The following is a 21,241-nucleotide window of genomic DNA, read 5'->3' on the forward strand; positions in this document are numbered from 1 at the left end:
TACAGATTTATTTATTTATCGTTATAATTTGTACCTCACCTTTCCTCCAAGGAACTCAAGGACATAGTTCTCCCCCTCCTTGTAGCAAAAATGTTAATACAAAAACTAAAAGGTGGTAACTTTTCCGGAACCCTTTCCATTTAAACATTTCCTGGCCGATAAAAATGACATTTAGAATCTTGTTCTGACCAGAAGTTAATTAACCTGCACATTTAATAGCTGTTTTATGAAACTACCCAGCTCCAATAATGACTCTCAGATTCCTGCCTAATCTTATTTTTATTTATTTTATTTTTTTATTTCTAAAAATGAAGGGGAAAGGAAGATTAGTAGGGGTTGTATCATAAGCAGATTTGGCTCGGGGAGGAGCCAGTTCCCCCCTTTCTTTCTTTAAATCCTTCAGTAATACTAAAACTTGAAATATATATAAAAATAAAAAAATATCCAGTAGTACCTTAGAGACCAACTAGGTTTGTTCTTGGTATAAGCTTTCGTGGTATCTGAAGAAGTGTGCATGCACACAAAAGCTTATACCAAGAACAAACTTAGTTGGTTTCTAAGGTGCTACTGGACATTTTTTTTATATATTTCGACTGCGTCAGACCAACACGGCTACCACCTGAAACTAACACTTGAAGGAGGCCTTCCATGATTATTGGCTTGCAATTGCTGCCACTTAAAAAAGATGAGTCTAATTTTCTGACTGGAGTCAGAAAATCTGGGACTTGTAGTCAGGGGTGGCTCCAGACATTTCGGTACCTGAGGCAAAATGCCTCCTGCTGTCCCTACAATGCGGTTGTGAGGGGGGGGGCATGAGGCTCTGCAAAGGTTTCCCTTAAGGCAGGGGTGTCCAAACTTTTTTCAAAGAGGGCCAGGTTTGGTGAAGTGAACATGCATGAGGGCCAACCAAAGTTGTTGGGGAGCTTCAGAAAGCACTTCTCCTTAAGATAAAGCCCTTGCCAACTCATTGAGGGCATGGGGAGGTGTTCCTCAGAGCTTTGCTGCTGGTCCCTCTCTGCCTTGGGGAGCTTGAAGCAAACCTGGGTGGAGGAATGCTGTGCAGCTTTGCTGCCCTCTCCCCCAATTTTCTGATTGTGATTGTTGTTATGAGAATCGGAGGGCCCCTTATCCAGGATGCTTCCAGACTCTCAAAATTTTGTGGGAGGGATTTGAATGCATGTCAGAACTTTCCGTTTGTGAGATTAAAGCGGATTAAGGCACTCTGTTGCCGTTCCATAACAAATTTACTTTTAAAAACAACAGCAACAGACTTTGGCAGCTTGCAATATGATGGGGAAATGCATGGGAAGTGTGAAATGAATGAACATCTGGCAAGGGAGACGTTTAAAGGTCAAGAAAATGCAGGTGGAGGCAGGTACCGTAACTACCCCATAAACGTGTCATGTAACTACCCCATAAATGCAGTAGAGCACATGTGCAGTAAAGACCGCTATCAATCTGACCTCCACATAGGGGTGCGGGAGAAAATCAATTTGATTTGCAATTTAATGAGAAAGCACCTGATTCGCACCAGATTCTTCTTGAGCCAGTCCATGATCTGAAAGGCCGCTACCCTTCAAAATTTGCAGTTCCTTGAATGTTGCGGCACAGTTCTCCTACCCAGCAGAGCACACATTAATGCATGTATTGGGGGGGGGGTGCATGGGAGTGCATCAATTCATACCCAATGCTTTATATTAGGGAAATCTGTTTCTAAAGTGGCATATATGTGGCAAAACTGCACTCAAAAATGTGTTTACTAGGAGAAATTTACACAAAAAGGCTCGTAAATTTTTGAATGGAGAAAATGGATCAGCAAACTGATGTGGAAATGTGAAGGAGTGAATTTAAGTCTGCAAAAATGAGAACTGGAGAGGAACTCCAGGCGATGGCTGCATCATTCCTGACCTCCAGGGAAGCTGCTGCAAGCCAGCCAGGATGACCCAGTCTAGAGGAGCCGGTAGCCCAATGTGGCTCTTTGCGCCATCTCATTTAACTGGAGATTCTCCTTTTCTTTCCTTTTCTCTTGGCTTCAGGTTTCTCCTCCTATGGAGCGCAGTCCTCATCATGTACCCCACCAGCCTGGCTGTGATCGCCCTGACTTTTTCAAACTATGTCCTCCAGCCAGTGTTTCCCAACTGTATCCCTCCCTATAATGCCTCCAGAGTCCTTTCCATGGTGTGTTTATGTGAGTATTTATCAGCAACCTTTTCCTTGGGCTTCCAGCGGCATTTGCTGAGAGGGCCACTCTCCGCAGAGACACCCTCAACCAAGAAAGGGCTGGTGCCGTTTTAGTTTTATTGGTGTTTAATTACTTTTCAATGATTAACATGAAAAAAAAAACATTTTTAGCATTTTTCTATTCCATCTGTTCTTATGTATTTTGATCTGTAAGCCACTTTGAGTCCCAGCCTGGGGAAAAGGTGGGATGATGATGATGATGATGATGATGATGATGATGATTAATAATAATAATAATAATAATAATAATAATAATAGGAGTGAGAGGGATACATAAACACAGTGCTCATTCAATGAAGCCCAGGCTGCCTTTTGGATCCTTAGCTTCATCCTCTGGTTTTCCCAACCCTTCTCTCTCTTAAAAATAAACAAATAAAATGGAGTTTGGTGGTACAGTGAAACCTCGGTTGTTGAACGCTTCAGCAGCCGAACAATTCGGAACCCGAACGCCAACAACCTGGAAGTGAACGGTTTTCAGAAGCTGAACGGTCTTCCAAAACGGATTACGTTTGAAAACCAAGGTTCCACTGTATAGTCCATTTTAGATGTCTAGGCGTTTTCTGTCTTCTTTCAAAAATAAGAAGCTCAAATAAAAAGGTTTGATCTTTGACGCACGTGGCACAAACCTCTCTCTGGACGGAATTGTGTTTCCTGCTCTCCAGCACTCTTGACGTGGGTGAATGGCTCCAGCGTCCGATGGGCCACCCGCATCCAGGATATCTTCACTGCAGGGAAACTCCTCGCCTTGGGCCTGATCATTGTTGTGGGCTTCATACAGATCTTCAAAGGTATTTAATGCAGGAACCCTGAATGCCAGGATGACATCGAGAGAATGTCATCAAGCGGAATCAAGCCCTTCTTAGCAAATGGAGCCCACTCACTCTGACGGGGCAGAGGGTTGTTTTTGTGGTTGCTCCTATTTCACTTTTTCCAGAATGGCGAACTCAAAGCAACCTGCAAAAACCAATACAGTAGTACCTCGGGTTAAGTACTTAATTCGTTCCAGAGGTCCGTTCTTAACGTGAAACTGTTCTTAACCTGAAGCACCACTTTAGCTAATGGGGCCTCCTGCTGCCGCCGTGCCACCAGAGCACGGTTTCTGTTCTCATCCTGAAGCAAAGTTCTTAACCTGAAGCACTATTTCTAGGTTAGCAGAGTCTGTAACCTGAAGCGTATGTAACCTGAAGCGTATGTAACCCGAGGTACCACTGTACATTAAAAACAGGTGTAAAAACAACCTAAAATGCATCAATTATATCTATAACTATATCTATATCTATATATTGCCTGGCACCTAAAAAGAGATAAGGTTGGCGCCTGGCCTGCCTCCCTGGACAAAGTGTTCCGTAAATGGGGAGCCACCACAGAGAAGGCCCTTTCTCATGTTGCCACCCCCCACACCTCCCTCAGAGGAGGCCCATGGAAAAGGACTTCAGATGATGAGCACAGGGTTCAACTTGTTATTGTCCCCCTGCTTGGAACTGTACCAGAGAAGTAAACTGGTGTCCCATCCACCCCCCTTCTCCAGGTAGCCCTGAGGAGCGGGGTTTTTTGAGAGGGATTCAGCCCTCAGACTGAGCCCACAATGCTGCTCCCTCTGCTTAATGGTAGGATTAGGGAAGCCTGGATAACTAAACTTTTTTTAATAAATATGTCGTGCAGCTATACTGCAAGATTGTCCTTCCCTGTTTCTTTGAGCAGATTTGCTGGCTTTCTTTACTGGCATGCAGAAATTAAGCATGCAAAGGGTTTCCAGCCTGTGCAGTAGCTCACTGGAGTGAGGGGAGGCTGACTAAGCAAGGGGGCAACCTTGTCTTTTCATCTCAGACAGCAAAGAAGCTGAGACTGGCCCTGTCCAGAGGAGGCCTCTGCTTCTCCCTGGGACATGTTCCCCCGGCTCTTCTAACATATTGGCTGCAGGAGGGGGTGGCTGGGTGCTGAGATGCATGTCTGAATTAACTGTTGCATTACGCTCTGCTTGTAGGAAACTACGAAGAACTCTTGCCAAGCAATGCCTTCAATTTCTGGATGACCCCTTCGGTGGGGCATTTGGCGCTAGCCTTCCTTCAGGGCTCCTTTGCATTCAGTGGGTGGAACTTCCTAAATTATGTGACGGAGGAATTAGTTGATCCTCGCAGGCAAGTATTTCGCTTCCCGTCTGACCTGGGGTTAGGAGGAAAACCATCTGCGGTGTCTCCTAGCACCTGCCTTTCTGCACATGTCTGAAAAGAGAGAGAGAGACCCACTGAAATTAATGAGCATGGCTAACTTAGGTCTTTTAATATCAGTGGGTCTACTCTGGGTCCTTTTCATAGGCACCTCTAGGAATATTAGCAGCTGCCTTACACTGAGTCAGTCCGTTGCTCAGAGTTGTCTACACTGACTGGAAGCAAAAAATATCAGGGTTTCAGGCAGGGGTCTCTCCTAGCCCTCCCTGGACAGATGCCATTGGGGATGGAACCCGGGACATTCTGCATGCAAAACGAATGCTCTGCCACTGAGCTAAAGCCCTTCCGCTAACTCTGCAAGAGCCAGTGTGGTGTAGTGGTTAAGAGCGGTAGATTCGTAATCTGTGGAACCGGGTTTCGAGTCTCCGCTCCTCCACATGCAGCTGCTGGGTGACCTTGGGCTAGTCACACTTCTTTGAAGTCTCTCAGCCCCACTCACCTCACAGAGTGTTTGTTGTGGGGGAGGAAGGGAAAGGAGAATGTTAGCCACTTTGAGACTCCTTAAAGGGAGTGAAAGGCGGGATATCAAATCCAAACTCCTCTTCTTCTTCTTTTGAAATCCTGCAAAAGCCACACAACTTGGTGATACTGCAAACTTGACCCCAGCGGCCCTCCCCTAGGGCCCAATTTATCCAAGGGCTGGCTCTGGGGTGTATCCTGCCCTGGGAGTGTTCATGGCTTCCTTTGGTGTCAGCTGGCATCCCTGCATGAGAATATTTTCTGTTCCCATCTTTTGCATTGATGTACCATTTGCATGTTTATAATATTTGTGCGCCCTGCTTTTTGGTTGTGCTGCGTTTTTTGAAGCACCATTTCTTCCTCTTCCCCTCTCTTTTTTAAAGCCATGGCTTGCCTGTCACTAGCAAAAGCCCCTCGCTCAGTTTCATAGCCGCGCTAGAATGAGATTCCGAGCGAAGTCATAAAGAATGAATGAGGTTGTGGGCACACGAGCCTGTTTGCAGCACAAAAATGTAGTTCTACTAAATCTGGAACAGTTTGTGCTGCTTTCAGTTCCAGATTCCAGATCCTTCCAGCCACAAGGGTGGGCATAGCTGCTTGACACACATTTGTAAAACGAACCCCTTGACTAGGTTACCCAACAACCTTTGCTTCTCCAGGCAAGTAAAGGCAGAAGTGGGGATTGCAAATTTGGTATATGTCCACCCACAACATTATTAGGAAGGTGTAGGTAGGCACACACACACACACACACACACACCATGCATTGCCAGGGCTGCCTGCATCTGTTTCCATATGGAAACATTGCAGATAATGCAGAATCAATCTGCAGTGAGCTTTTGTTTTTGGAACGAAACACAGTTTAACAGCAAGCACTTTTCATGGCGCCAAAAATACACAATCGATCTAGATCCTGTGCGGACGATGTAGGGGGGGAAACCACCAAGTACTCAGTCCCCACCGATGGTAGAATAAAACGCCATGTGTACTCAGCCTTGATCCACTCGCAGAATCCCAAAACTGTACAGTTGGAAGGGGTCTGTCGAGATCCTCTAGTCCAACCCTCTGCAAAGAAGGAACTACATCTCAAATAATCTCCAAGAGATGACCACCCGCCCAGCCTCTGCATGAAAAACTCCAACAACAGGCAAACTCCACCACCTTCTGAGGGAGTCCATTCCACTGTTGAACAGCTCTCACCCTCAGAAAGTTTTTCCCTACAGGTTTTAGGTTAGATTTTGCCCTGCTGACCTCATCCCGCTGTCTGTGCTGAAAGAGATCCAGTGCGGATCTGCGCTCTCCGCATTATGTGTGCCTGTTAATGCTTTTTGTTGCCCCCTCCTCCTTTCTCGAATGCCAGGAATCTACCTCGTGCCATCTTCATCTCCATCCCATTGGTGACCTTTGTCTACACCTTCACCAATATCGCCTACTTCACTGCCATGTCACCCCAAGAGCTCTTGTCTTCCAACGCTGTGGCGGTAGTAAGTAAAAGCGCCCCTGGACCTTTCCTTTCCTTTCCTTCCCCTCCCCGTTTTTTCCTTTTTTTAATTACAATTATTCCTGCTCTGTGCCGTGTGGTGTTATGTTTCAGTTTCTCTGCCTTTTGTTGCTTTAGACATTTGGTGAAAAGTTACTGGGCTATTTTTCGTGGGTTATGCCCGTCTCTGTGGCTCTGTCTACATTTGGAGGAATAAACGGATACCTTTTTACCTCATCAAGGTTAGACGAAGTACGATTTTGTTTCTTTTTCCGGAATGGGTGAGGGGAAACCTTTTGCTTTCTTGGCTAGCTCTGAGTCTTTGTTGTGGGTCACTTTTGACAGATTTATTCACTTATCTTATTTGTGTCCTGCCCTTCTTCCATATCACTTGCAGTGGTGTATATGGGGTTAAGTCTGTGAGGTAAAAATTAGGTGTAGAATTTGCAGTTTGCTCTAAACCACTCCATTATGTTAAGAAACAAAAAAACCGACAGGAACATAAGAACACAGAAAGCTGCCTTATGCCAAGGCCCAATCTGCACCACACGTTGAAAGCAGGATCCGGCCACTTTCAACAGACATGGCTCCTGCCATAGAATCCCGGGAAGTGTTGTTTGTTGTGGGTGCTGAGTTGTTAGGACCACAACCCCCATTTCCCTCAGGGAACTACAGTTCTCAAGAGTGCCCTGGGAAGAGGGATTGATGGTTAAACCATCCTGGGAACTAGCTCATGTAACACTGCCCTGACACAGTACTGTGAAACCTCCTGCAAAAACCGATCAGGATGAATCCTCAATGAACGGCCAACATGGTCTCACCTCCCCACAAACTTTGTGCAAGGAAATCAGGATCAATGGCCAATAAACAGGTCATCTGGGTGTGCTGCATGTTTACATGCAAATCCCCCAAATGCATCAACAGGTGGAACATTGATTGATTGATTGATTGATTGATTGATTGATTGACTGACTGATTGAAGTTATATACCATCCTATATCAGCAGGTCTCAGGGCGGTTTATATTTCCTGTTTTCTTACCGTCTTTTTCTCTACTTACTACGAGAAACAGAAGTTAGTTCCCTTGAGGTCAGTTTGGCAGCCTTAAGTAGCCTATTATTATTATTAATTATTATTCCCCTTGTTGAGCCATCTCTGTTTGATTTCAAATCTTTCAGTAGCCAGAAGAAAATGAATAACATAAGCTGCTCTCTCCATGATGCAGTTGATGATCTCCTGATCCCACTAACCAGTTTTACTTTTCCTTCTAGACTGTGTTTCTCCGGAGCCCGGGAAGGACATTTGCCCAGCTTGTTGGCCATGATCCACGTCCAACACTGCACCCCGATCCCAGCCCTTCTTGTCTGTGTGGGTATTTCTCCTTTACATATGACTCTGTGCCCAAATAGGCTTCTCAGGGGTTTACAAGCATAAAATGACAAGATGCTTCATAATTCCTCCGATACCAGCTTTTGTGGCTTACAGATACCTCTGAGAGCATCCCAGTGATGAGCATGGGGGGCAGAGTGCATGTTAAGAGGTGTGTGTGTCTGTTTCATAGCAATCCTCCTAAGAAGAGTTCAGAAACCTCTGGCTGAGGGCTGAATGCAGCCCTCCAAGCCTCTCACTAGGCCAAGACCTTGCCCAACGCTGTCTCTTCCCTGGTCACACCTCTTGCCTTGCTTACATGCTTTTACCTGGTGGGAAGTCACCCTTGGCAGCAGTCATGCCTCTTGCTTGCCTGAAAGGAGGATGGAGAGCTGCCTCCCTTTGACCCCTGCCTGCCTGCTCCCCTTCTTGAAATCACATAACAAGAGTCTTCTGGATCAGACTGATGGCCCATCTAGTCCTGCAACTTCTCCTCACGGTGTCCAAACAGTTGCCTGTGGGAAACCAGCAAGCAGGGCCCAAGAGGACTCTCTCCTCCAGCCAGTGTGGTATAGTTAAGAGCGGTAGACTCATAATCTGGTGAACCGCGTTCGCGTCCCTGCTCCTCCATATGCAGCTGCTGTGTGACCTTGGGCCAGTCACACTTCTTTGAAGTCTCTCAGCCTCACTCATCTCACAGACTATTTGTTGTGGGGGAGGAAGGGAAAGGAGATTGTTAGCTGCTTTGAGACTCCTTAAGGGGAGTGAAAGGTGGGATATCTAGTCCAAACTCAAACTCTTCCTCCTCCTCCTCCTCCTCCTCCTCCTCCTCCTCCTCCGCTTCTTCTTCTTCTTCTTCTTCTTCTTCTTCTTCTTCTTCTTCAGCATTCAGAAGCTTTGTCACCTCCAACTGTGGAGGCAGAGCATAGCCATTGGGGCTAGTAGCCATCAATAGCCCTCCAATAACCATGAATTGGTTGATGTGGTCTTCCTCAGTCTCAGGGTGGCCTTCATAGATCTCAACAGGTCAGGACAAAACAAGCATGAGTCCCTTCTGTTTGTCACTGGCTCTGGCACCACTACGGTTGGCCACCCTGCCTTCTGCCCTACCACCAGCTGCCACTGCTTTGTGGGCTGTCTTTCCAGAGAGCCCATGGAGCCTCACTGCCGCTTCCCCCTCAGCTGTAGCGCAGCTGAGCCTGGGTGAGATGGCAGGCGGACGCAAGCCCCACGCTGCCATTTCGGGCAGCCTGGAGCCTGCAGGCACCCGAGCCACTGCATCAGTTCCAGGAGAGCCGGGTGGCTCGTGTGCACTGCAGGCCCTGCGGTGAGTGCTGCTCCCTGCAGTGTGGCGCCCAGTGCCCCCGCCGCCCTAACTATGTCTCTGAGAGAGCCACCAAGCCAGGACCTGCTTAATAATAATAATAATAAATTTTATTTATATCCCGCCCTCCCCAGCCGAAGCTGGGCTCAGGGCAGCTAACAACAATCAAAATAATCCAACATTCTAAAAACATTCATTATAAAATTAATTAAAATCAAATTAAAATCAAATTGATGGCAACCATTAAGCAAAATTCTGTGCAGATTGCCAGAGGAGGGGGTCAGGCTACGCCCTGACCAAAGGCCTGGTGGAACAGCTCTGTCTTGCAGGCCCTGCGGAAAGATGTCAGGTCCCGCAGGGCCCTAGTCTCTTGTGACAGAGCGTTCCACCAGATTGGAGCCGCGGCCGAGAAAGCCCTGTCTCTAGTTGAGGCCAGCCTAACCTCTCTGTGGCCTGGGATCTTCAGGATGTTTTTATTTGCAGACCGTAAGTTTCTCTGTGGGACATACCAGGAGAGGCGGTCCCGTAGGTACGAGGGTCCTAGGCCGTATAGGGCTTTAAAGGTTAAAACCAGCACCTTAAACCTGATCCTGTACTCCACCGGGAGCCAGTGCAGCTGGTATAGTACTGGATGAATATGATCTCGCAGCGAAGACCCCATAAGGAGTCTTGCTGCGGCATTCTGCACCCGCTGGAGTTTCTGGGTCAGTCTCAAGGGCAGCCCCACATAGAGCGAGTTACAATAATGCAGTCTGGAGGTGACCGTTGCGTGGATCACAGTGGCTAGGTCAGGGCGAGAGAGATAAGGAGCCAACTGCTTAGCTTGGCAGAGATGGAAAAATGCCGCCTTTGTTATAGCTGTAATCTGCGCCTCCATAGAGAGGGAGGTATCGAAGATTACACCCAAACTCTTAACGGACGATGCTGGCACTAATTGCACCCCCGCAAGAGATGGGAGTTGCCCCCTCAATCCCATATCGCTCCGTCCCAGCCAGAGGACCTCTGTCTTCGAAGGATTTAACTTCAACCAGCTCCCACGTAACCATCCAGCCACAGCTTCCAGACATCTGGTCAGTGTGTCTGGGGCCGAGTCAGGATGGCCATCCATCAACAGATAGAGTTGGGTGTCATCGGCATACTGATGGCAACCCAGCCCAAAACTCCGGACAAGCTGGGCGAGGGGGCGCATAAAGATGTTAAATGCATCGGGGAGAGAATCGCACCCTGAGGCACTCCACACACCAAGGAGTGGCGCGATGACAATTCCCCCCCAAGCGCCACCCTCTGTCCCCGACCAGAGAGAAACGAGCGCAGCCATTGGAGGACTGTGCCCTGGATCCCCACGTCGGCAAGGCGGTGGTCTAGGAGTTCGTGATCGACCATGTCGAAGGCTGCTGACAGGTCTAGAAGAATCAGCAGCCCTGACCCGCCTCGATCCAGCTGCCTGCGGAGATCATCTGTTAGGGCGACCAGAGCCGTCTCGGTCCCATGACCAGTGCGGAAGCCGGACTGGAATGGATCGAGAGCCGATGTTTCATCCAGAAACCTACCAAGCTGTTCAGCAACCGCTCTCTCAATCACCTTACCCAGGAATGGAAGATTCGAAACCGGGTGGTAATTGGATAGATCTAAGGGATCTAATGATGTTTTCTTTAAGAGCGGACGCACCACTGCCTTCTTCAGTTCCCCTGGGAATATCCCGGTGCCAAGGGACAAATTGATGATATCACCCAGGGGGGCCCGCACCTCGTCTGGACACGCTCTAATCAGCCAAGACAGGCACAGGTCAAGAGGACAGGTGGTGGGCTTTCCAGCTCGGAGGAGTCTGTCCACATCGGCTGGGGATATCCGGTCAAAGTGGTCCAATACTGGACCCGAGGACTGTCGAGGGGCCTCCAGTTCCTTTATTGTATCCAAATTGGCAGGGAGGTCATTAATAGGAGAACATAGGTGTGGGAATGCTGTGGGTAACAGGAGAGGATATATTAATTAATATTATTCTTCCTAACTTGCGCTAGCAAGTTTATTTATACAGCAGAGTGCATTCCCCCTGTTTACGTGGCAAGAAGCTGGTTGCAAATTCGTGTGAGTTTCTTAAGACAATAAGCATTTCCATCTGGCTTGTCCAGATTGAGATAGATTCTATTATTCCTGGTAAAGACCCCTTGAATCCCTCCTAAAAGAATAAAGACACCACAGTCTTATTTGTAAGTAACAAAAAGTACTTTTACTCATGATCAGGCAGAGCACAGTGCGATCCCTGAAGGCAGGCGTTAGGCTTAAAGTTACAAACATGTACAAATAGGTTTACCCCATATGGTAGTCGACCTAGTGACTCCAGACTAGCAGTCCAGGAAGTTTGCAGGACGAAAAGGGAAGCAGAAGAGAGAAAGGTGGCAGTGTGACTTGGCCTTTTACCAGGTCTGGAAAGGTCACGCCCACCTACTAGTCATATGCAAGGAAGGATGCTCCAGACCAGGAGGAACAGGAAGTTTTGACTGGCTGGACCAAACATTCCCTTGCATGTCCATTCTAGCAAAACAAGGAATGTTGTACTTGAACTGCTCCCAGTGGATTACATCCCACAATAGGAAGTTGCGTTAAATCAAGCCAGACCCTGTTGAGGTTTAAAGTTTTATGTATGTGCAGCTCTCCAGGTCGGAAGGCATGGGTCTTACAATGAAATCACAACACAACATAGCAGAAAAATCCCAGCATAAAAAACTGAATAAAAGCTATAAATCTAAAATAAATAAAAAATACTCCTTAGAATCATTATTCTTTATTGAATTTATATCCCATCCTCCCCTGAGGCCTTCACTTAGTGCCAAAAAGAAAGCTTGTCGAACTTCCAAGAGAATTGCTGAGTGCACATTTAAAGCACATTCCCCATCCTCCCAAATTCCTGGGAACCATAGTTTGTTATGAGTGCTGGGAATAATAGCTTGAGCCAACTACAATACCCAAGATTCCTGGGGCTGCACACTTTTCAGACATGCTTTTAATACAGTGTGTACACAGTATAGAAGAGCCTCGGGGCTGATGGAAAAAGTATGCCCTGTCCAGGGAGTCGCAATAAATAAAACATAGAAATGAGAAGGTTTCCTTGCTTTTCTTCCAGTAATGTTTCCATTTCCATTTCTTCTTCTTCTTTCCCCAGTGTCTGGCCACAGTGGTCATCATGCTTGTTGGGGACACCTACACATTGATCAATTATGTGTCCTTTATCAACTACCTCTGCTACGGAGTGACAATAATCGGTTTGATTGTGCTGCGCTGGAAGAAGCCCAAAATCTTCAGACCCATCAAGGTGAAAAATATTGGGGCTCTCCGAATGCACCCTCTCTTGCTTCTTTAGGGGTTTGGTAGGCTTGTGGATGATGCTCACTTCCCACGACGCACCTGAAGGAGGCTTTCCTTGCAGTCCTATCAGCAGCCACAACCACGCAAAACGGTCCTCTCATCCGCCACCAGCCAAGGGGGTGATCTCCAGACTGTCACTGCTTTGGAGGGAGGGGCTCCAAAGGAAGACAGGAAGTTTTTGTGTGCAGCATCACAGCGGCTCAAAGTTTGGTCCATGATGACAAGTGGGGCAACCTCAGCCTCGCTTCTTCCAAGCCCACCTGCCGTTCCAGGAGGTGGCATCACTGCCTGCCAGTTTCCTCTTTCTCCTCCTCCTCCTCCTCCTCCAAGTGTTGCTCTTGTAGAGCCCAGGAGGAGGAGAAAACTAGGTTTGGGCCACTCCCCTTCCCTCAGCCCCACTACAAGGGGTACCAGCTACCACTGGTTAAGGGGTCCTGCCACCCTAGAGCAGAAAATCCATTTTAAAAAACAAACAAACCATACTGTTTGCAGCCAGGAAAGTGATGGATAAACACCCTGGGAAGATTGGGCTGCATGAATGATTGACAGGGAGGCATACAAATAACCCACAGGCAGCCCAGGCCGAATGTGCACCATCCTAAATCTGCCCCACAAACAAATGAGAACAGATGCCCAAGAAAGGTCAGGCACAGTTTGACCTCCGCGTAAGCTTTGTGCCAGCAGATCTGGGTGGTTGATCAGGAAACAGGTTGTCCAGAGAGGCCCTTCCTTCACCAGAGGGAGAATTGGGTAGGAGAAGGGGGTTGTGCTCTGCCGCTGCAGCTTCCACCTTCTTCCGCATTCCTCCAAATACTGGCACAGCAAAGGCAAGAATGGGGATGAGGGGAGGGTACCATGATGATGAGGGGCACCTCCTGTGAGAATGGTAGGAGTATCCCATGAGCTGTAGTAGCTTTTGTGACAGTGGGAGATTGCACCAATTTGTGTAGGTGTGTTGGTCGATTTCTGTAAAGGACACACTTTCAGTTTTTGCAGTCTGGCACAAAACCAGTTTTGCAGGTTTCTCCAATGCTTTGTTCAGCATTCTGGGAAAAGGAGAATCTGCACCCCATTCAGTTCACCTTTTATTGTGTTAAGTCACAACAAAGAAACTCAGTCTCATCACAGCAAACTAGCAGGGTGGCAACACGCAGGTGTGTATTTCTGGAAAATGGTTGGGTAGTTCCCAGGGTTCTCTTGAGTTAAATTGTGAATATGTATTGTGTATTTAACATATTTTTTACCCATCCTTTTATTTTTATAACTCCAAAGGTGGCCCTCAGTCCAAGCTTGAAAGCAACCCACTATCAAAATCCTTAAATACTTTACTAAAAGCAGCAAACAAGACAACAGATTTATTAATTTTTTAATGAAAGAACAGGAATGACTGAGTTTCATGTCTGAGAGAAGATTTGAAACTGGGCCTCCTCAATCAGTTAATAACTATTATTACTGATTACAAACATTCTTATTAGATATTACCTATTATTAGTATTACCTATTGAAGTTGTTTTAATTTATTTTTTATATTTGTGTTTAAATTGTTGTAACCTACCCTGGGACCCTAGTGTGAAAGATGGGTGAAAAATTGTAATAAAATTGTTCTCCAACAGTAATAATACATTTAAATCCCAGTTTTCCTCAAATGAGCTCAAGACAGCCTAAAGGTCCTCCTTGCCCTCTCCATTTTCTCCTCATAACTATCATGGGTGGTCTAGCTTGGCGGTGAGGCAGTGGTCTAGTTTGGCCCATGGCCCAAGGTCACTCCAGTGAGATTCATAGCCAAGTGGGGGATTTGAACCCAGCACTCGCAACTTAGCCCAACACTCTAACCGCTACACCACACTGCCTCTCAATCTATCATCACACCTTTGGTGCATACAGGGCAAAGGGAATCGGGAGGAAATGCCAGGCTTCTGTACACTTGCCGTCTTTTTTCCCCTCTCAGGTTAATCTCCTGGTTCCAATCACTTACCTGACATTTTGGGCCTTTCTCTTGATCTTCAGTTTATATTCTGAGCCAGTAGTCTGTGGAGTTGGACTGATTATCATACTAACTGGAGTGCCAGTGTTTTTTATTGGAGTATACTGGAAAAACAAACCAAAGTGTGTAAATAGGATAACAGGTAAGCGGGGAACCTGCGGGAGGGTGCCTCTACGAGGAGTAAAAACTGCGGTCACCATAGAAACGGGATAAAGGACGTTGGTTATGTACAGAGAAAATGTCGCCGGGTTCAGAGTACTGTAGTCACAGATTTCAACAGCCTATTTCTGAATGTGTGCAGTGAGGGCAGAGAGATTTGAATTTGGGGCTTTCCAAAGCCCATCATCCTGTGGTCACAAGGGCCAACTCGAGGTCTGTTCTTGAAGTGGGCAACATTCAGTTTTTCTGCCCCATCTCGCATCTTGTTGTGGGTGGTGGGGAGGCAGGAAGGGTCGTGGCTCAATGGCAGAGCAGAGCAAGGCTCCGGGTTTAATCCCCAATGACAGCATCTTCGGGTAAGGCTGAAACCCTGGAGAGCCACTGCTGCCAGTCCGTGTAGACAGTTCTGAGCTAGATGGATCAAGGGTGTGACACCAGGTAGCTTCTTCTGTTCTTCCTCTGACTGGCCAGCTACTCTCCAGGGAGTTTGGGAACAAGATCTCTCACCTCACCTGCTACGTGATCTTCCTAACTCAGGGATAAATGGGCATCTGTGGGCCTCTGAATGTCGTGGCGCCCATAATCTCTTGATTACTGACCGTACTGAATGGGACTTTTTAGTTTAGAGGAAAGGCGAGTAAGAGGCAGCACAATAGGAAGTTATAAATGTTATGTGTGGAGTGGAGAAAGTGGCAAGAAAAAAGTTTTCCTCCCTCTCTCTCATAACACTTGAACTTGTGGACACATCCAAGGAAGCTGAAAAGCTGGAAGATTCAGGGCAGATAAAAGAAAGGACTTCCTTACATAGGTAAAGGGTAAAGGGACCCCTGACCATTAGGTCCAGCCGTGACCGACTCTGGGGTTGCGGCGCTCATCTCACTTTATTGGCCGAGGGAGCCGGCGTACAGCTTCCGGGTCATGTGGCCAGCATGACTGAGCCGCCTCTGGCGAACCAGAGCAGTGCACGGAAACGCCGTTTACCTTCCTGCCGGAGCGGTACCTATTTATCTACTTGCACTTTGTGCTTTCGAACTGCTAGGTTGGCAGGAGCAGGGACCAAGCAACGAGAGCTCACCCCGTCGCAGGGATTCAAACCGCCGACCTTTTGATCGGCAAGTCCTAGGCTCTGTGGTTTAACCCACAGCACCACCTCTGTCCCCTTCCTTACATAGCACAGTGGTAAACTGTGGAACTCACTGCCACAGGAGGCAGCAACGGCCACCTACGTGGATGGCTTTAAAAGATTAGACAAATTCATGAAGAGAACTATCGATGGCTACTAGCCACAATGGCTGTGCTCTGCCTCTGCAGTTGGAGTCAGGGATGCTTCTGAATACCTGTTGCTGGAAACCACAGGAGTGGGGAGGGTTCTTGTGCTGGAATCCTGCTTGCTTTGGGGGGGGGGGTCTCAATTAATTTCATTGTACACAGGTTGTACATTGACAATAAAGATATGATTATTAGCTGCCCGCAGGCATGTGGTTGGCCACTTCTGAGAACAGGATGTTGGACTAGATGGGCCATTGGCTTAATCCAGGAAGGCTCTGCTACGGACTGTTAGGAGCTGGATTCCCAGGACATTCCAATGAACAGGCTCCCCACCCCTGCTTTTAAGTGGAGATGCCAGTGGCCATTAAACTTTCTACAGGAAAAGTGGGACCTCTGTGACTGAGCTAGATTGAGCCACTGACTGGTGGATGTTCTGGCTACAATTAAACTGACTGCTTGACGACTTCCTCTTTTCCAGAGTCCTTGACGCACTGGGGCCAGAAGGTGTGTTTTGTAGTCTACCCACAAGGGGGTTCTATTGAAGAGGATGATCTACCTTTCACTCACTCACCCCTCCAGGAAGAGAAAAGACCTTGAAGAAATAACGATATATTTTACACACGAGAAGTAGATTTTTGTTGTTGTTTTTGTTTACATGATGATTTTTTTTTTGAAAAAAGAAAAATCTTGAATTTTTTTTTTTTTTTTTTTAGAAATCCAATAGTAAAATGTATAAAATGAGATACACCTTTTCAGCAGCTATAGTGGACCGTTAATAGCACTTAGCTCTTTTTCCTAAAAAGAAAAAAGAAGAAAAAAAGAGTAAAAAATAAAATAAAATAAAATGAGCTGGTTTGTTTCTTCCTAGTGATGTATTTTCGTCAAGTGATATATTTACATTCAGGCCCGATATGTAAAATTCTGACTGTCGTTGCTTATTCCGGTAGTTCTAAAGAACTTCTGTAAAGTTTCACCATGAGAAAAGAACACATTTAAGGAAGTGACGTGAAGTTGTGCAATTTGTTGAAAACAGCTTTGACTGACAATGCAGAACTGCATGATGACAGCTGCTTTTTGCAATAGTCCCTGGGCATCTCAGTGCTTGCCTCTATCACTTTCTCTTTTTTTATGGACAAGGGAATGTCTTGTACATGCAAACCCTGCCCCCATTGACTTGAAGCCCTTCCTTCCACAAAAGAAGGTTCATCCAGGACATTGGGTTATTTCCATTAACTTATACTCCCAACCTAAAACCTATATCCTCCCTTAACATATGCAGATTGAGGGTTTGTTGAAAAGACCACCCATCATCACTTGATTCAACAATGAAGGACCAGAGGGTGAATGAGAGAGCAGGGACCCCAGAAAAGTATTCCCAGAAAAGTATTTGCCTTGGAAGCAGAACATGTTTCACTTCCTGTTGAGTGTGTTCCATTTGTAAATTGAGTCCCCCACTGCTATGGGAAAGCACGCCTTGGTTTAAGAACACTTTGGTTTAAGAACAGACTTGTGGAATGGGTTAAGTTCGTAAACCACTGTATTCTTAAAGATCCTCAAGTTTTGTTTTTGAAAGAGCAAATCTTTAGGTTTCAACATAAACAAAGCTTTTTTATTGTATTTTCGTTAAGTTGACCTCATTAGAAGCCAAGGAAAGTGGGTCCTCAGAGGGGAGGGCTTCAGGCCCAAAGGAAGCACCTGCAACTTTGCATCATTTACCGGTATATGGGTCAGAAAAACCCACTTGCCATCTCTCATCGATTGGGCTAGGTAAGATTTTATATCCCCCACCACTGTAGATTATACAGAGAGACCTGACTACGTCTTAAGATATTGCTGTGTCAATAGCTCCAACCTTACTTCTGTCAGCTGCACAACCCCTAGCACACAGAGATACAACCGTCCCTCCTACCACCAAGCCATTGCTTACTCCTGGGTGAAGGAGCACAGAGGGAAAGATGGGGAAATAACACAATCCCAAAGCAGGCAAAGTCATCCTATTCCTGGATTGACCTCAGCAGAACTGACCCGCCAGATGGAAAAGGATGGCCCTGGGTATCAAAGGGAGGTGCTGGGCTAACAGTCCTGAAGCTGAACATTTTAACAGATGCTGCCTAGGGAAGGGGAGAAAATCCAATCAAGTCTTCTTGATCAGGAGGGGAATTACTTCACAGCCACAGCAAAGACCACCCACGCTGCATGTTCAGTGACGCCAAGAGCTTGGGGGGGGGTTGCTTTGCGTGGCTCATCACTTCCACATCTCAGGACTGGCTTCCTCATGCCTATTTGCTAATTAAAAAGAAGAAAAACATCACTAAAAATGCCTGCGAAAATATCTGCATTGAGTGTGTTTTGGATAAACATGTTAGCACTAGACATGTTCTTCTGCCGTTTACTAAATGACGGGCAGCAAACAACTAGGCAGCCTTTGCCGATTTGTGATATTGTGAACCAACTGCTATGCTGTCAGTGCTGTATTTTAAGCAGCAAGTCCTCTTTGTTGCTGCAGAGCGTAGAGAGCGGCTTGTGTTTATCACAAATGTGTGCAACATTGACGACACTGATAAAGCACTTGCCATCTGTTGATGGCTTTTGGAAACTCGTCCTCTGGAGGTTGCAGAGTCTCCCTCTCCAGCCCTGAATGCGCAACTCGCTTAATCTGTTTTAGTAGCAAAGGACTGTCCTTGCAGCAATTCTACCTACTTCCGTCCAGAATATAGACAGGTCTGCGTATCAACACAGATGCAGAAAATCAAACGCAGAATATGACATTAGCCACAGAATTCTGCACTTTCTAAGAACCTCAGAGCTTTCATTTAAAATCAGCAGCAACGCTGACTCTAAATTTCTAGCCCTTACATTTGAAGATACATTTGAAAATGTGGGGACAACACCTAATTAAATATCAGGATCCAGAGGACTTTTTGGATAAGATATATAGTGGTCAAAGGATGGGGCTTCAGCCTCCTGCTCTACTTCATTACTAGAAGAATCAAAGTACAGATTCAGGATAAAATACGCCAAGCAAGTGGAAACATGCAAAGCTGATCGCTTTCCCCAACTCACACAAATCACGTCTCCTCCTCCCCTTTGAAGCACAAATCATGCCCGGACAGCGCAATTCTGACTCAGCACTTGCACAAGCTTTATTACAGGAATTGGCCTTGTTCAAAAAAAGTTTCCCCAAAATATCTTTTGGAAAAACTCTGAGAAATCTTCTCGGTGATATTAACTTTAAATAAACGAGTAATGCATGCTAGTTCTGCCAAGAGATGCTACCGCTTGCAAGATTTTGAATTCAGAACTTTCCAGATAAACTAAACAAGTGGGACCCTCCACAAAATGTTGCATTTCATCCTCACCTCCCAACAGAAACATTCCTATTCAGGCTTCCAGCCAGCTATGCTTTCTCCAGGACACTTCATTCCACCACCCACTCCCAGTTTCCTTGTCTGCTTTTTGAATTGACTAGGACTATGGAGCATGCACAGTTCTCACTGGGAATTTTTTTAAGGGGAGTCCCCCAAGGTGGTTGTGTTTTTTTAAAAAAGAAAATATATTTCTACCTCTGCAATCCTCGAAGGTCCTCCAACCAAGCTGACATGTCCTTTTTGTTTGTCAGGGGCCATAGTTCGGCATTCGGCTCCTGCATTCACTAGTAAGAGGAAGGGATGGTTCAAGTACCATTGACGGGTCTTGTGCAACCCATCTCACAAAGGAAAGACAATGTTAGGTTAATTTAATTACTTTTTGCTTTGACAGAAAGATAGTTGAAACATTTTAATTTCCTTGGTAATTTGTAAAGGGTGATAGATGACGTCTCTAAAGTTCACAATAAAAAAAGTATTTTGCGGATGCAGCACGCTCTGATTTATACCATCCCCGCTTAAGGCACACAACCACTTGGGTCCAGCCAAAACCAAGAAATTTAAATTCGACTTTAAGGGGGTTAAAGAAATAGAGAGTATTGCTAGGCATACTGAACCACACTCTGTATACCTGATTGTATTATCAGTGCTCCTCACTGCCCTTAAATTCAAAAACAACAACTGAAAAGGTATTTTTAAGTGACAGAATGCCAGAGAAACATTTGGTTACGTTGTTAAAAAGCAATCAGCACTCTGAGAAACAGCTACTAATGGCTATGCTGGCTGCATACCAGTGCCCAGCAAGTGCGCTCGGATCCCATCGATTACCATGGAACTGCAACACATACAGCAGCGCAGAGACTGCAGCCACAAAAAAATAAAGCAGTCTATGGGAAAATGAAAAAGGGAATGGCAAGGACAAGCGACTGAAGTATTCTTGGAGACAGCTCAGGGGTTGCCTGAGGGGGTTGGAATCGTGTCCTCCCAGCCAATGGTGGGACCTCATGCGACTCCCAGCAGCAAGCGCATGGGTGGTCCGAATTCCCCCATGCCACTGCTGAAGAGGGTCTGTGCACATTTACAAAGAGACCAGAAGTGTCCTCTGTCAACTTACCACCAGTGACATGACTTGGGGAACCACGGCTGGTTTAAACTCACTAGGTTCCCAAAGTATAACATACCACATGATGTTCAGAAAAAATGTTGATTTTTTTTCCTCTTTTGTTTGTTAAGTAGTCTTTTAAAAACTCAATTCTAGTTGCAGAGAACAAAGCGGAATCAAGATGTGGTTTCAGATCCAGGTTTGCTCGCTAAGGAGGGTTTGGCAAGCTACTGTTCCCTGAGCTCAGAAGTAGCATTGAGCCATGCGGTTTGTTTTTGAAATCACACGTGGGTGCTCCTTTAGTGCATGGAAGAGGGAGCATGAACAAGCCCAAGGCTCCTTTATACGGCAAGAAACCAGGACTTCTCATTATGCCTGAACCTCCATGAACTTTCAGGAAAGCTATTACATCACTATTTATGTTCTCACCAGTGAGTATCTGAAGAACTGACCAGTTCTCTGGAACTCCCTTCGAAAACCATGGAAAATCTGCTTGCTCAGTATAATTCTCAGGGCAGTATGTGAATTTAATAAATAGATAAATAAATAATAGTAATAATAAAGCAGGGATATGGACCCTGTTTGTTGCTGGCCTCCAACTCCCTTCAGCCTCGGTCAGCATGCCCAGTGATGGGAAATGTATAACCCCTGAGGTCCACAGGCTACCCAGTTCTGGTAAAAAGCACCTCCCAATTCACAGTTCTATGCGCTCAGCACTCTGCTAACATTGGAAACTCGGGATGGGGGTGGGTAAAAGGGGTTCACAAACCTACAATAAACAACATCTCAACAAATACCCTTGTAAAACTGATCCAACTTAATTCAACATAAAACTCCTACTGAAATCAGCCTTTGCTACAATCCCACTATAATCAAAACTTGGCTGCTTTGTTGTTACAG

The 21,241-nt window shown here is 46.2% G+C and overlaps 1 protein-coding gene across 1 annotated transcript in view; it reads left to right on the forward strand.

Moving 5' to 3' along the window:
• Window positions 1-16,722, forward strand: part of SLC7A10 (solute carrier family 7 member 10) — a 50,132-nt gene extending 33,410 nt beyond the window's left edge. The window contains 10 exon segments of the mRNA XM_083629089.1: window positions 2,037-2,188; window positions 2,904-3,029; window positions 4,226-4,379; window positions 6,289-6,412; window positions 6,547-6,650; window positions 7,679-7,775; window positions 12,260-12,409; window positions 14,411-14,588; window positions 16,353-16,454; window positions 16,457-16,722. Of these exon segments, the coding sequence (XP_083485215.1) occupies window positions 2,037-2,188; window positions 2,904-3,029; window positions 4,226-4,379; window positions 6,289-6,412; window positions 6,547-6,650; window positions 7,679-7,775; window positions 12,260-12,409; window positions 14,411-14,588; window positions 16,353-16,454; window positions 16,457-16,479 (1,210 nt within the window). The 3' untranslated portion in view covers window positions 16,480-16,722.
• Window positions 16,723-21,241: the final 4,519 nt, after the last annotated feature.

The sequence above is a fragment of the Podarcis filfolensis genome, assembly GCF_964270895.1.
Source record: "Podarcis filfolensis genome assembly, chromosome: 8".
NCBI lineage: Eukaryota > Metazoa > Chordata > Lepidosauria > Squamata > Lacertidae > Podarcis > Podarcis filfolensis.